The sequence below is a fragment of the Rhipicephalus sanguineus genome, chromosome 5 (assembly GCF_013339695.2).
Source record: "Rhipicephalus sanguineus isolate Rsan-2018 chromosome 5, BIME_Rsan_1.4, whole genome shotgun sequence".
NCBI lineage: Eukaryota > Metazoa > Arthropoda > Arachnida > Ixodida > Ixodidae > Rhipicephalus > Rhipicephalus sanguineus.
The window spans coordinates 13,492,472-13,509,005 of NC_051180.1; the positions used below are offsets into that span (position 1 = coordinate 13,492,472).

General features: G+C 46.4%; 1 protein-coding gene across 1 annotated transcript in view; it reads right to left on the minus strand.

Moving 5' to 3' along the window:
- The window catches only part of LOC119393247 (connectin-like), a 41,889-nt gene extending 27,036 nt beyond the window's left edge, over window positions 1-14,853 (minus strand). The window contains exon 1 of the mRNA XM_037660165.2: window positions 14,415-14,853. Within this exon, the coding sequence (XP_037516093.1) occupies window positions 14,415-14,416 (2 nt within the window). The 5' untranslated portion in view covers window positions 14,417-14,853. The remainder of the gene's footprint in view (window positions 1-14,414) is intronic.
- Between the last annotated feature and the right edge of the window lie 1,681 nt (window positions 14,854-16,534).

Here is a 16,534-nt window from a genome sequence, read left to right on the forward strand (position 1 = left end):
GTTGCTGCTTATAATACCACTCAAGACGCTTAGTGGTGGCCGCGGAACGTGTATTATTCACTAGCTATTCAGCAACTATCTACGATGCCCGACTCAGATACCAGGCAAAGTTTCTTCTGAGAAAACACGGCAATTTGTCTAAGAAGAGAATTGTATTGCATACATTTTGTGAATGCTCGAGCCTGACCTCTGCATCTATTTATGCACCAAGCCGAGGTATAAGCGACATAGTCTATAGGCGAGAGGGGGCGAAAGAAGACGTTCGAGGCGCTTCATTTTTGTGTGAATGATGGAACGGCGGGACATGCTTCCGTAAACACATCGCTGTAAATGGAGACGCAGCGAATTGAATCATGGATTATTGAAGCACGCATCGCTGACTAGAAAATGTGCACATTTTTGCCTGTTAAATTCGATATGGGCAGAGAAACCACTTTTTCCTTTGTTTACTGCGGTATACGTTGTGTTGTGGAATGAGAGACGCTTCATGGTGGAACCAAATGGCGCAACGCCAAAAAGCTCTGAGAGTAACCTTTCTTTCGTTGTTGTTGTTGCTGCTGCTGCTGCTGCTGTTGTTGTTGTTGTTGTTGTTGTTGTTGTTGTTGTCGTCATCGTCGTCGTCGTCGTCGTTGTTGTTGTTGTTGGTGGTGGTGTTGTTGCTGTTGTTGTTGTTGTTGTCGTTGTTGTTGTTGTTGTTGTTGTTGTTGTTGTATTTTTTCTGTCATTTGTAGAGGTTGCTTTTGTTCGATAGAACACTCATGGTCCTTATCTTGTTACCTCAAGGCGTCTAGAAAAGCGCTTTTTGTGGGATAAAATAATCGTAGAACAAAATTACACATCTCCCCCTACGGGCAACCATGGTGGGATGCGAAAGCATCGCGGGGGGTGCGCATCGAGTTTCCGTTTTTCTTGTGTGACGTATGAGACGGTGGTTGTCGAGGCGTTTGAATTACCGCTTGCCGACGCTGACGTTTACGTTCGGCTTCCCGAACCTTCCTCTGCTCCACGGCTGTGGCGCTGCCGCTGCAACTAGCGCCGACGTTGACGTTGTTCATGGCGTTTCGCACACCGTTGCACAGAGAGAGAATCACGGAAGCACAACGAACGCACGCTTTCGCAGCCTCGCAGCTTCGAGATTCGCTTGCCGGCGTTGCCGTTTACGTTCAGCTTCGCGAGCGTCCATATCGCCGTTGCGAAGGAGAGTGCAACCCTTGCCGGCGTTGCCGTTTACGTTCAGCTTCGCGAGCGTCCATAGGGAACCCAAGCTCAAGTTTGCGGCGCGACGACAGCGCCGCGCTGGCCGCGCTGCGGCTCTGTCGGAAAGCTCTGGAGCTTATGCGCGGCCGACTCAGCCCCTTTCACGGTAGCGGTAGCGCACGTGCGCACGCGTTCTTCTGTCGGTGTGGGTTACTGGGGGGCCGTCAGCTCGGCACGTTGAACCGAGAGGCTTGCTGTGCGAAGCTGCGCATTTCCGCGATGGCAGAAGCGACCCCGCGGAAGCGCAAGCGAGGTCCGAAGTATTGCGGTTTAGTGGCCTGCCACAACAGTGCAGACAACACCAAGGCACACGATTCACGTGTGAAACTGTATCGGTTCCCGGGCGTGTCGCACGAGAAATAAAGGCGGCAAGCGTGAATAGCTGACAGCGCTGTCTCGCCTTCTATTTTGGCTGTCTGAGTTCATCGCTTTCGTTCGTTTCGACTACCTGAATCGGTAAGTAACGCGGCGCATGCACGCAGCGACTACAGTAATGATTACTCGCTGTCTTCTCGCATTGTGAAAGTCCAGTTACGGTTGTAGGTGAAGCAACTTTGTGTTTTGATTCCCCGTGTTCGTGAGACCTACCCGTCGTTGTTGAACGTTCACACTCGTGTTATACCGTTAGCGTTGTGCGGTTGGTCGATTTCAACTGAACTCGGCACATTGTCAGAAGTTCGGCGCCTGCAATTCACGCGTCGGGAAGGCTGCTTTATCACGCCGGAACGGACGTCTGTGCATTTTCAGCAAGCTTTGACATCGTTCTGCAGGTTTGCTTTGTTTTTGTCACTTTATTAGGGTGATATATATTTAAGCCGCTAAATATAACTGGCACTTAATAAATGCTTTGCAATTGCAACCTTGAAGTAACCACCTTCTGACTTTGTGCGATTTTCTAGCCGCGTTCGCGCAGCAGGTTTTATACGCCTGTCAAGTCGATATCACAAAAAGAGACTGCAAGCATGACGCGAGAGCCGAAAAAACGAGGCGAGCAGTTCATCTTGCTTCACAGTGGTTAAAGCTCAGCTAACTGCCTCGCGTCTTAATCAGCGGGTGATTCTCCAGCGGCACGGAGGACTTGACTCTAACCTTCTCAGGAAACAGTGCCATGGCCGTATAATGTTTTTTTCGCACGCCGCAAACATTTGTTCACGAAAGTACACGGCTGCTACTGTAAGCATGCCATATCAAAACAACAATCATATGATTCGTAGTCCACACCCCAGAACATCGATAGCGTGTACGGCTTCATTTCGGAGTGCATGTGGACCATTATTCATCTTTAACATAACAGAATGAAACTTACCTCGAGGTATACGTCCTACACGGTGTAATCGCGACTTGGGAAATGCATTTCGCTTTGAGTCGGGCGTCGTTGTCGTCGATCGTCTGCTCTTCACCGTTAACGTGATTGACGAGCCTTTCTCCTTTTATCAAGTTCGCTTTTCGGAAGTGCTTGTCCAGCTGTGAGATCTTTTTGAACCCGCACTGCAGGCGGCACATTGTGAGGCGCCGCGAGAGCTCTGCACGTGCACAGAAGCGAGCGGCAACGCGGTGGAGAGAAGGGGAAAACGCTCGCTGCTTACACCCCAGTTTCTCTTTTTCTGCCAGAGATGGCGCTGCCTGTCAAGAGCAGCAGCGCCGCTAAGCGTTGCTTGGGGTGCCGTTGCGAAGGAGAGTGCAACGGGAGCGAGCGCGCGCCGCATTATATACGAGCGCACAGTTGTGGTGGAGAGAGAGAAACGGGAGAGGAGAAACGAAGCGGAGGCAGCGCTCACGCCACCTCCTCGCGCTCACGCGAGGAGAGGGGGAGAGTTGGCGCATGTGCAGTATGGGTGCGGACGCCGCAGAACGGACACTGCCCCGAGCATAAGATGCTTTCACATCTAATAGTATTTATTCAAGCTCCTCCGAATTGCCGTACACCATTTTAAGCGACTCTCGTACAGCCATCAGCAACTATGCCAAAGGAAGGGTCTCCCGTTGAGCACTACGCATTGTACACCAAACCACTCGTACACACGAAAACCAAGTCACTATCGTCTGGTTGCCAGCGCACGCAGGCGATGTCCATCCGCATTTCACCAACCTTGACGAGGTAGCCAACTCCGCTGCACGAGGTCTAGGCAACAATGCCGGAGGTCGCACAGGTGAAGGCGTTGACCGCGATCGTCTCACCAGCTACAACGATCTTACTAAATCATTCTACCTTTCTCCAAGAATCTTCCCTCCGCCTAACCACAAGCTATGCAGAGCCCAGGCGGCTACCTTACGCCTGCTACAAACAAACTCCTACCCGTCACTTTCCCGATATCACATGATTTACCCCGACATATACACCACGAACATGTGTAAGATATGCAAGGCACAAACAGCATAGCTTCCACACATGCTGTGAGAATTTCAGGCCGAATATCAGAATGTTAATACCGAGACCCTCTCGTTGAGATGGCGCGCCACCCTGCGCAGCTCCCACCTCGACGATCAGCTATGGGCCATCCAGCAAGCCCGCGAGGCGGCGAGGGGGCAAGACTTCGACGTCCCCACGTGAGAGGTCTAGGCCGCACCACTCAAATAGCTGGTTCTCAATAAAGTTTATTTCTACTCCTCAAGCGCTTCTCCAAAGATCTTCTATCGCAGGTGCAAAATACAGCATTCAGACATTTAACCTGAGAAGTCGAGGACACTCTTAGCTTCTTCTTTTTTAATCACACGGTTTCAAATTGCTGGTAAATAAGGCCGCGTAGTTCTTTGTGAAGAAGCTGCATAAGCGGCTTATTGCTCAAAATTAAATGTCTTTTTTTATTATTCGGACTTAAGGCCTATATGTGTAATGTCAGGTAGGTTTATGGTGCGCATGATTTTAGGTAGCTCTCCTTTTGTATATGTTGTCATGATCTACCTAACGACTATAGGTGGTCGTGACATTGTAGCACAGTCCGGCTTGCATTAGAATATGGAGCTTGCAGTTTTTTTTCGTAGTCTGTGAACTGTTCTGTTCGTATCCCAATAAATAAAAGCATTTCTTGTGTTTTTTTTTTTTTGGACTGTTGCCGTGGACAACACCATAGCAGGTGTCGAGAATCCGCTTCCAGAAGCAGGTCAATATGTCATTTATGGCAATGACGTCATTTCCATCACAGAGATGACGGAGATGACGTCAGTAAAAATGCAGTAAACATTCAACTGCTTCTAAGAACACAAGTTTCATTTCGTGTTCTACCGATTCCTATGACAGAGAGATCAACCACAATTTTTTAAAGATGTGCTTTATACACCATGTACGCTGATTGTGCACAATATTTTATCGACTAAGCGCACACTTAGGCCAAATACCAATAATTTACGTGTATACACTAGTGCTCCACGTTTGCCGCATGGTTAACAAAAAATATTTAACTTATCAACGAAATTCATCGTTCTATCCATCCAACTGCCTCCTTTTATATACTTGTATGCTTCGAATCTACTTTTTTCGGGAAGGGCGTTTCACTGCGCCACTGCAAGCAACGGTGATAAAGTTCGGTACCCGAAAGCAAGGAAAGGACGAGAAAATTACGTGGGCATCGTGGATGTACGTGACGGAACAGCGGGTAATTGCACGACTCAGTGGAGGTAAGAACAATCGTATAATAGGAAAGTTTTGGGAAGAAGGAACTGGGAAATCGAATTACGTCCTGTCCCTTTGGAAAGGAAACCATTAACAAAATTGTTGGAGGGACAGCGATCAAGACGAAAGTATAAATATTCCTTCGCTATTGCATTTCTTTCTTTTATGACAGCCTGAATATTCGAGCGATTTCGGGATTCCCCAAAGACCGAAAAATGAAGGAAGCTAAGCAATCTACCGCGATGCTCACACTTCGATTATGCCATCAAAATTTACTACTGAATGAGATTTATTACTGAATGACTTGAAATGAAGAAAACACACTTTGAGAGAAGCAATAATAGTAATTGTGGGGGTTTTACATACCAAAACCACGATATGGTTATGAGGGACGCCGTAGTGTAAGGCCCCGGAACTGCTGACCATCTCGTGTACTTTAACGTGCACTTAAGTCTAAGTACACGGGCCTCCAGCATTTAGCCTCCATCGAAATGCGGCCGCCGCGGCCGGGATTCGATCCCGCGACCTTCGTGTCAGCAGTCGAACGCCACACCCACTAGACCACCGTGGCGGGTCACTTAGCGTGAATGTATACCACCCTTCCCAGAAGACGACATATGTTCTTTCGTGTGCGACAAATCACACCGTGCAAGAAAAAAAAGGGGGGGAGGGGAAGGGGGGAGAAAGAGAGAGCGCGGTGATTTTGACGCCCCGGGGACACGTCGTCCACTTTCGGAATATACGCGCGCTCCGGTCATCAGTATGTTTATGTTTATTTGCGATGCTCGTTTTGAGTACCAAGTGGCCGCCGTCTCATCAGTGCCCGCTGCTGCAACACAGCTATGTGTATGTGCCGCGTGGCTTTATCGCAGCGTTCGCCGTAATGACGCTGTTTTCGATCTTCACGCCAAGAAAACATGGCTGCACTCTGTCAAGAAGCGTGAAAGAAAAGAAAACCATAACCAACTGACCCTGAGGCGTCAGGTGTGTACGTTTTTTTATAGCACAGCGCGACAAGGGACAGCAGGAAGCGAGAGTACGTCTTGGCGCCGGAAAGCAATGGCAGGATATGCACCAGAAAGCAATGGCAGGATATCAGCCCTCTCGTTCTATTACCGCAAAAGATATGCGTTCCCCTGCCACGGGCTGTTATCGCCTTCACATACGACTAACCTTTCGACACGTCGGGCAATGTTTACCAGAAGAAAGTTCCCAATTTCTGGCTGTCGCGTGCAGGCAAACAGGGAAGCACGAAACACGAGGTGTCCCCAGAGAGCGTTCTATGGAACACTGAGCAACGACTGATCGCAAGCGTTCACGCGAATAAAACCTCGCAGTAACTTTGCATTATAGTCTACGCCTGCATATCAGTAGCGCAGCCAGAAACTTTTCCCTACTTTATGTACGGTTCGTGCGTGCGTTTGTATGTATGCGTGTATACACATGCGAAATTGAACACTTTCGTGGGTGTTTATATCCCCCCCCCCCCCCGGCTATGCCAGCGCTGCATGTTTACCCATTTTTGCAATAATCACCGCACATACAGATCGACAAATTCATACATGGAGAAGGCTATGGTGATACATGAATTGAAAAAGACAAATAAAAGAGGAAAATAAATAAGAACACATGAACACAAAATTGAGCAATGTGAATGAAACAAAAAAACCTGGCAATGAAAGAAAGAGGCGTATGGAAAGGAAAAGATTGTTATGTGTTTCGCGGCTTTTTAGACGTGGGGTAAAGGGGCTACGCAAGGTATTGGCAGCCATGCGGGATCTTCTCTCAATGCCATTACCGTCTGATTTACCTGCCCACCGTGGAAGGATGAAAGGAGTGAAAGTGCAAGGAGGACGCACTTGCAGTAGTGGAAAGGGCCGGAAACACGTCACCGTACCGGAAGCGATTTTTTTTCTTTCTGTGTCTCCTCGTTTTTTTTTTTTTTCTTATTTCTCTTAGTTGCTAGAAATACGTCAAACGTCAACAAATGAAAGTTATCTTGGGTACTGCGGCGTGCAGATTATTTTATTTGCTAAAGTAACAGCAAGACCATTTTCATTTTCTTGGTTCCCACTACATTAGGCTCTCTGGATCCAGACTGAGGCACCTTACGGTCTAATGAGCACAACATTACAAACAGTCAGAAAAAGACATCGCAGAAAATCACAGCATGTTAAATCTATATTGTACATGCAAAAGTGGTGTTTTGGCAACGGAAGTTCATAGTTCCAGGCAAATCAGCCCAATTATGGCAACAAGCCAACCAAATCCCAAGAGCACGAAGACACTTTTTCAAAGAAAAATGGACGTTCAAACTTAAGGATAGCCCGAAAAATATAATAAGAGGGCATTGAAGCATGGGACAAATGCCAACTTTCAACTTCTTTTTTCTTTTTTTGTTCAGGAAAGCCAACGCGGAAGCAAACCACAGGCGCCTGCACATCAGATACACAAACAGCCACCAAACAAGAGCGATGTCGTTCACCCTGCCGTATGTAAACCAACTAACCCAGTCGAGAGTTTGAATCAGAAATGAGTATTCGACGCTGCCAACATGCTCCGCTAATTGTTTTTATTTTTTTAATGGCGAAGCTCTTTAAGCAAATTGTTCCTTGTCCGGTGAACCAAAAAACTATCATCATAAACGGGTAGGTGCCACATAAATTTGGTAAATCGCACTGCTCACCTGGTCCAATAAAAAGGGAAGAAGGCACCAGTTAGCCGAACAAATGGCTGCGAAGCGACGGCGGCGAGCCGAAGACCGCGAGTACCTACAAGGAGAGAATACTAGGGAACGCGAAAGGCAACGGCGGCTGCGAGAAGACCCTGAAGCGATGGAAGGCCTACGCCAACGACGACGTGCCCGTAGATCTATGGCAGGTGCGAACGCTTGGTTTCAACACGAGATTCTGTGTCTGCGCGTTGGACGTCCGTGTCGTGTCTGTGGCTGTCTGTGGTTTAACTCGAACCTCTCTGCGCTGAGAATCAACGTTCATACAACCTAGCATCACCTCGCTGAAGCCTAGAAACGACCTAGAAGTAACCTAGGAACAACCTGCATCACCTAGCTAAGACCTAGAAACAACCTAAAAGCAACCAGATTAGTCTTCAGAATCGTCCAGTTTCGCGGTAAGCTCTAAGCCTTGCGCGGCTTAGAGCTTAGTTCAAGCTTCGCCAATTTTTTATGTCATTTATTGCACAATAATATTATTAATATATCATGTTATTTATTGCACAATATTATTACTAATATATTATGTTATTTATTGCACAATATCGCCCGTGCCCACACTGGCGACTTTCCAGTCAACGCGGCGTAGATAACAGAGCGTTCCAAGCACTGATACGAACAGGGCGCATGCAAGTGGGTTGTATATATATATAGACCACTGCATCTGTATGAGAATGTACGGCTCTTGTACACGCCCTTCAATCCGTTACATTTGTGACGGTCTCCTGACCTCAGCCGCTGATACACATAACCTGATGTAAGACACTCGAGTGCAATGTAAACAGCTTATATGAGGCGGGAGATATGGTCAGCAGTCTACAAGGAACTTCAGAGCGGCATGGTTCTCTGTGCATGTTATCTCGAAGTGCCTTGGTCTAATCGTTTTACAGTCTACGAGAATAGCCCCTTCAGTCACGGTGTACACAATTGTGTACGCGAACTTCGGAGGCGCTTCACACACCGGGTGTTTCTTCAAGTGACCTGAAACTCAGTGTGCACATTCTTGCAGGCTTCCTGAGTGGACAACTAGCGGTCATTTAACTTAACTGTCCTGCGTCTTGCTGCGGAGGATATCTTTGCTGGAGACACTACCATGTTACACGATCGTTCGACGTGCCGCGTTCGAGGACCAACGTCAAGAGTTCTTTTTTTACAATACAACCAAAAAACAAACTGTGCATGCATTTCGGACTTAATAGTTGATTCTTTTTATGCAGGTATTGAAGCTGACTGATGGCAGAATAACTAGATAATTAGTTACACGCTAATTAACAATAATTACTGAAACTCACACAAAACAAGACATCCCTTCATTTTATTTCTGGGAATGTAATACTGAGCGCCTTCGAATTATGCCACGCGAATTTGACGCATTTTCAGACAGTGCATCATAATTCGTGACTGAAGGGGATAGGGCAGGTACGCCTATATATCCACATGTGTAAGTCCGTTATTAGGGCGAAACCCTTACGTGCCTCATCAGACAAAAAATCCTGCGTGATAACGAAGCGATACAAAAAAAACTGTCACGTGACCTCACACGCGCAGCTCGAGCTGCGCGTTCACTTCGCCTTTGCGGCATTCGCGTGACTCGAAAAATAGACACATGGTTCCTTATACATACGCCTAGGGCAGCTACAATGCGAAAACAGTCTTGTTCTTTTTCTTCTCAATCGATTGCATTGCCTCCGGGATCGGAGGTATCGCTAGCTTTTTGCACCTCGCGTGGTTTCGCAGTGCCTCCGGGATCGGCACACCCTTGACCAAGCGACTATGTCGTGTGATGATGTGAATACATGACGTCACGATGACATCACGAATTTTGCCGATCTGTGACGTCATATGGAGACGTGATCACATGATGATGATTTGTTGCATCACTCGTGTTGACGCCGTCGACGGTCAGTTTTCGTGTTTGATGAGGCTCAATAAGCGGCAGTCGCGTGACTCGGCTTCCTGACGGAGCTTTCGCTTCAAGTCGTCTTGAGAGCATAATGGGCCCTGGTAATTTTTTTTTTCTTTACCCGTCCGACTCTTGTCATATCCGCAGCACGAACTATGTGAGACTATCAGCCACTCGATGCGCACACGACGCAATTTAAACCTGCCGAATGTGTAGGCGCAACGTCTTTTGTTGCTCGCCATGGTATCTTAGCGGATCAGGTTTGTGCTGCTAAGCTCGAGGGCGAAGGTTCGATTCCTTGCCACATAAGCCGCATTTCGATGGGGCGAAACGCTGGAACTTCCGTGTACTTATTAAATTCCGGTGCACGTCAAAGAACCCCCGGTGTCAAAATGAATTCAAAGTGCTCCCCTACGGCATGCCTCGTCTTAATTTATTTTAAATTGTTACTTCTTCTGTACACCTCAATACAGCTATTCTCTTCTATGTATCATCCTATTTACACATATTTATTACTGTAATCTATGTGTGCGTGCGTGTCGTATGTGCTGTTATGTGTTTATCAGGGTATACATCCTAATCATCTCCCAGCACCTGGAGTAGCATTTCAGGCGAATAGCCAGGCTAACATCTCCAGCATTTCATTAAAGCATTTCTCTCTCTCTATTTACACGAATGCGATACGCAAAGATCACTTCACTGGACCCACTTCAGACATCGGCATGCCCGGACTTCAATGGTATATATAGCGGCCTAGAGTAGATTGGCGTACTTACGACAGACTGGTTAACGAGGAAGTTCTGGGTGGAATGGCTAAACAAATGCTAGCAATTTAAACTCGTATGCCTTGATACTCTCCCAAATTTCCGAGTCGCAGGAACGTTTCGTTATATGAGAAGCCAGAACCGTGGCAGATTGAGTCCCTGTGTGCAAGCACAGCGGTGCGAGACGGTAATAATTGACGACTGGAAAGATGGGACGCGCCGTAATCGAGTTATCCCGTCGAATATACTTATCCCTTACATAGCGAATCTCCTCCTGAATAATCGATTGCCATCCTCCTAGCCACTCGTGTCCTAAGATAATCCTTCCTCGTCGAGGGTACGGCTAACCTCGTGACTTGTTGGAATGGCCAAAATTATTTTACAGGGAATGCAACTTTTTTAGAACAGTAATTAAGAATAACCGACAGTTCAGGATTAAATCACCGTCCCTCATTCTAAACTCTTTAATCGCAGACGTTTTTTTTTCCCCGAATTTTCGAGAGGGCCGGGGAGCATTGTTCAAAAGTGAACTGCCATTGTATGTTCCGTAGTTTACCTTAATGGCTGCTCTTTAGAATGCACTTCCGAAATTTCGAAGCCCGTGAAAAGTGGGGGACTGCTGAAGTATACATAAAAAAGAATTTCTGTTCTGGTTTTAGCGCACATTATATTTACATAAACTAAATTACGCAGATCATAGGAGAAAATTATTTCTACATATATGGCTTCGCATTTATCAACAAACGAATATAACTTGACACTTTCTTGATGTTTTTTTAGAGAATGCAGAGTGGAACGCTGACGCTCTACAATTTAATTTTTGCAGCGCCTAAAAAGGCAGCAGACTTCAACGATTCCCTTGGATCTGAACTCATTTAACTCCACAGCACATTCCCCCACTTTGACCGTCATCACATTCTTGCTTGTATTTATTTATGTCGATCAGTTGAGCTGTTTTAGTTGGTTAACATTCATACAATTTCCGTTGTATTCGAAGGCTTGACAAAAAATAAATCGCCCCACCAGCAAGACTACCTGAACGTCTGCTCATCCACTGCTATGGGGGGATGTCGTGTAAGCGCCATGCCTGACGCTGATCACCAGCATTGTTTTGTACGCCTATCTTGTACCTCTGATGATATTTCCACGAGCACGATGACAAAAAAGTCCACAGACTCATTTTCCAAGAATAGCTTATGTATTACGTATACAATATTGCCATCGTTCAAAACATTGCTTTTTTTTTCTTCCGGCCTCCAAAATACACGCACAGGCTCCTCCGCTCTATCTGTAGCATGTACCCTCGCGGTAATTTCCTCAAGCTGCCGTTTCGCGATGGCGCGGCGGTTAGCGCGTCCCTCTCCAAGATGTCAAATCGCAGTGGTTCCAATCCCAGCGGTGGCTACTGTGGGTATCTTTCCGATGGTTGCGGGAACGAAAAAGTGGCCGGCAGGCGACGCCGTTTCAACATTCAGGACATGACGAAAACCCGTTTTGTCCGGATATCTAGTTGTTCGATGGGGACAATTTAATGATCGTCATCAGCGTAGCTGAATAGGCGGACGGTCAAAGCAAATCCGAAACGGAGCATTTGACTGATGTCGTCGCAAGTCATTTAAGCAAATAAGGTATGCAATGTGCTAGAGATATTTGTTTTCTCTTTTCATTGCTGAGCCAAAACTGCGCGGAGGACGGAACACAAGTAGAAGAGGAAAGCACAACGAGCGCAGTCCTGTCTAGATACATGAATAAATAATATTTAGCTTATGTCATCCTGTTATAATAATTTTTAGAGCGGAGCCGTTATGCTTTTCGTTTATCCGCGTGAATCGTACAGAAAACTATCATCATCATAAACTGCGCGCGCTTTCTTCATCCTCTTCTTCATCTTTTGCTTCGCTCTCCGAAAACATTAGCCCGGCGCGCACTCTCCCGCTGCGCCAATTTGTCCGGCGTGGGATGCAATAACTAGGATGGGCGAGGGAACGAGTACAGAGAGAGAGAAAGAAAGAGACAAAGAGAGAGAAAGTAAGAGAAAAGAGATAGAAGGATAGAGAAAAATAGAGAGAGAAAGAGATAGAAAGAAACAGATACAAAAAATAGATAGAAAAAACAGAGAGCAAGACAGAAAGAACAACAAAGACAGAGAAATAAATAGAGAGAGAAAGAGGAAGCGAGAAATAGAGAGAGAGAGAAAGAAAGGGAAGTAGGAGAAAATGATGGAAAGACCAAGAAAGAGAGAGAAAGAAGTAGATAATAGATAAAGAGAGAAAGAAAGGAATAGAAAGCAACAGGTACAAAAGACAAGAAACACAGACAGACAATAAATAAGACAGACAATAAACAAGAAACAGAGAGAAAGAGAATGAAAGAGAAAAAATAAAAAATAGAGAAACAAGGAAGGCCATGCAGCTCCACTCTTCCTTCAGGCTTGGCACCGCTAATGCGGAGCTGCCTTAACTTTTTTGTTTCTTTTAAAGGTTGCGCAACATGGTCTACTTAGTGGTCTAAAATTGGGATTCCTTAAGAATAACTCTTCTTTGTAATTGACGCCGTAACTTCTAGTATGGTTTGAAAAAAATTGGAACCATATGGACCGCCCGACTCTTGGCTGATCCCCCTGAGTGGGTGGGTGCCAATCGTCCCAGAAGTATCACCATCATCTTCTTCAACTTGTGTCTCGTCCTCCGCGCAGTTCTAACTCAATTTAACTGTCGTACCAACTAACCCCCAAACGCACTTTACTGTTTTCATTGGTTGCTTCTTTATTTAAATGTGAGGCCCCCCGCATTTCAGTATTTGACCATTATACACCTCCGTACGCTGAGACATGGCGCCCACCAGTAGTCACAATCCATATCACCCCTACAACATTCTGCGTGATTCTTTTTTCAGCGCTAAACATAAATCTAAGCGTTGACCCGCCGCGGTGGTCTAGATGGTTATGGTGCTTGACTGCTGACCCGGAGGTCGCGGGATTGAATCCCGGCCGCGGCGGCCGCATCTCGAGGGAGGCGAAATGCTAGAAACCCGTGTGCTTAAGTTTAGGTGCACGTTAAGAAACCCCAGGTGGTCGAAATTTCCGGAGCCCTCCGCTACGGCGTCTCTCGTAGTCATATCGTGGTTTTAAGACGTAAAACTCAAACAATTATCATCAAATGCAACCGCTGAATTTTTCAATAGACGCCTGTTGCAGTACCGTTGCGACTTCAGAATGCAGGCTTTATTTATCAGCCGAGCACCGTTTCTCTATGTGAACTTTCTTCATCACTTTTTTTTTACTTTACCGTACCACTTACCAACTCCTTTACGACGTTACATGGCACAGTGTTAATTATGGTCAGTATTGCCACTGACCTCGTTCCGTCTGATCAACAACTCGAAATAAAAAAATTAGGAAGTTATATATAAAGATTTGTCTAAGTGCCCATTAAGAGTGTTGTTGCTTGTATGGAACGCACAACTGCTGCAATATTTTGATTGCGAATCTCTGTTTCGTTTAGTTCCGGTTTCTCTTTATTTGACACCATCGTTGCTGCGCTTGATGTTACAAGTTTCAGTTATTTTTACTGAGCGATACTTTTTTCCCAACTAAACATATTACAAAGATTTTTTTATGTGTTAGTTCACATTAGTGGACATTTCTTTTATAATCTTACTGCTAGCTCTACTGCAAGCTGGTTTGCGAAAGTAATGGCAACAGAGCAGTCTTTACAATAAGCATGCGCTGGCAAAGCTTGTTTCTTTTATAACGTAAAAAAAACTGTAAGCATGACTATCATGAAGAAATTATGCACAAGAGACAAGTCCCGGCATCTGCAGCTAATTGATCCTGTTCCTTTTTAACAGTGATTAACTTCTCATTAGTTGGGCAAATGTGCACTGAGAATACAAGCGCAGGTTCATGTTATGAAAACGGATTTAGTCCCTGTCGAGGTCTGCACGTAATCTTCAAGCCCTTATCGACTATTCGGGACCAATCATCACGTTCCTTTACGTATAAAATAAGCATGCTTGCTTCTTTCTAATCTTGTGCATCAGCGAGCAGAAGCAGCACAGAGAATTACGACACCATAAAAGCGACCGCACCGGCGAGGAATGCCTCTAGGCGCGCTACAACATCTATATATGTAGGTGTGGCTGACTTACATGACAGTAAAGTTGTGCAGAGAAGCCAAAAATGTTTTCCTGATGAAGTGGGCTTGGCAGGTGTAGAACGGTTGTAGACACGGAAGGTTGCGGATAAATCTCCAGGAATGTCCGCGCACGTGCTCTCGCGGAACACAGTGTAGTCACGAGACGGACGACACACGCGAAGGCGAGTTCGTGGCTAGACAAAACACTGCTGTCGCGACGTTTGCGTCGGGACTGGGAAGCCTCTTCTCGCGACTAGCGGGACAGCGAGTAAACTGCGCTAAGGCTGGCACCGTTGGCCAACGGCCAGTGAATAGAGACGCAGAAATAGTGCCGAAAGGGCAGAGAACTACCGGAGAAATCAGCGCCACGCGCGCGGCGCGCACGAGGTTTGAAGGCGCGTCGTCTGCTCGATGCGCGACCGCGCGCCAAGTGAACCAGCGCCGATAAGGGGGCGCTTGTAGTGCGGCGCTCGTCGCTTGCCGGCGCTGCAGCCACCAAAGCGAATGATTATTCTAGTACTCTAGTACTCTGTAGAAGTATTCTAGTACACTGTAGATCGGCGCAGGTTGGGCGTGGCGAATGGGAACCGTGCGCTGGCGTTTCGGCGTGCGGTATGCAGCGAGGGCGTTCTGATTCTGCTTCTCTGGTGCCTTGGCCAACTGTCAGAAGACCTCAATGACGTGACGAAGCTGCAATATGCTTCTCTTTGACAGCACAAATTTGTAAATGATGATGTTATTTCGTTATGAAATTACTACTTGACTTAGAAGCACGCCGTCATGATGGAGTTAATAACTCTCGCTTTGCCTTGCTACGGTTGGCAAGAATTTATTATCGGCAGTGTGGCACCAGAACCACTTAATTGGCGGTCCCTAATTCTTATTCCTGCGCGCAGAACACGCTAGTTGTGCAGGGTCTGCGGAGCCTCTAATAGCACTAAAGAGCTCGAATACGCGGAAAATTGTTCGACTACTGGGCCTTAGCTGCACGAAGTCTTCCGGAATTGAAGGAAGCTCCGAATGGGCGACACCACGAAGGGTTGAACGTTCAAAGCTGCGCCGATATCTTCAAGAGACAGGCGTGTGACTTGCTGAAAACGATAATTCCGAATCCTGCGCACATTCACACAAAGAGTTAGACGAGTAGCGAAGAGCAATCTACTTCGATACTCACACACACTATTCACGTCTGCACACACTATTCACGTTTCACGCGCTGGCGTTGCTCGATTTATTGTGTTATAACGGATGAGAGAGAGAGAGAGAAAGCAGCCACAGGACAAAGTTCGCCTAAATGATAAAGTTGTAATGGAGGAGAGCTTCCTTTAAAAAAGATATATAAAATAAGGATGTACCTTATCAGTGTAAAGAAAGAAGCGCACTTGCGTCCTTCCTGAGCGCTTACGTCGCTATATTTGACGCACGTCGTAAGTTGGATCGAAGGGGAATTTTTTTTTATTCCTTGCAAACAGGAACTCTCTGTATATGCGCATAGCAATATGCAACAATATCCGGATGCAGAGTCAAGTGAAGAAAACATAAAAAATAGACTAGAGATCCGGCCCTTCCTCTGTGGTTGTTCGTCGCAGAGGCGTTCGTTTAAAAATTCACGGTTCGTTGTTTTGCTGTTTCGCGGCACTTTTTATTTAAACGATGACTACGGTATACATCAGCACTTTTCATCGCTTTGAAAACACTTTCGCTTTTTTTTATTATTGTGTCAGCTGCACATCGCGGATTGAGGAAATGCTGCGTGATTCTCTCTTTTCCTCTCCCTTTTGCTCAAAGCGTCTGAATTCAGCTTTGAGTAGCCTTCCGATGTTTGATAGTTGCTGCTTCCCATCATGATCCATGGCGACGTCCATCTTCCGCGCTGTGGGCTAGAGGAGCAAATACTCTGACGGCATCTGAGCCGTGCGACGATTGTGCGGAATAATCGGGTGTGTGCGTCGACCTTTCCTTTCTTCCTTTTCTGTCCGCTTTCCTTTTCCCATTGTAGGGTAGCAGATCAGTAGGAGAGCTTAATTAACCTTCGCGCTTTTCTATCCAGTGCTCCAAGTAAACTTGTAAACTTCAAGTGAAAACTTCTCTACCTGTCTTTCCTCAGTGGTGCCGTAATGCCTTCACAGGGAT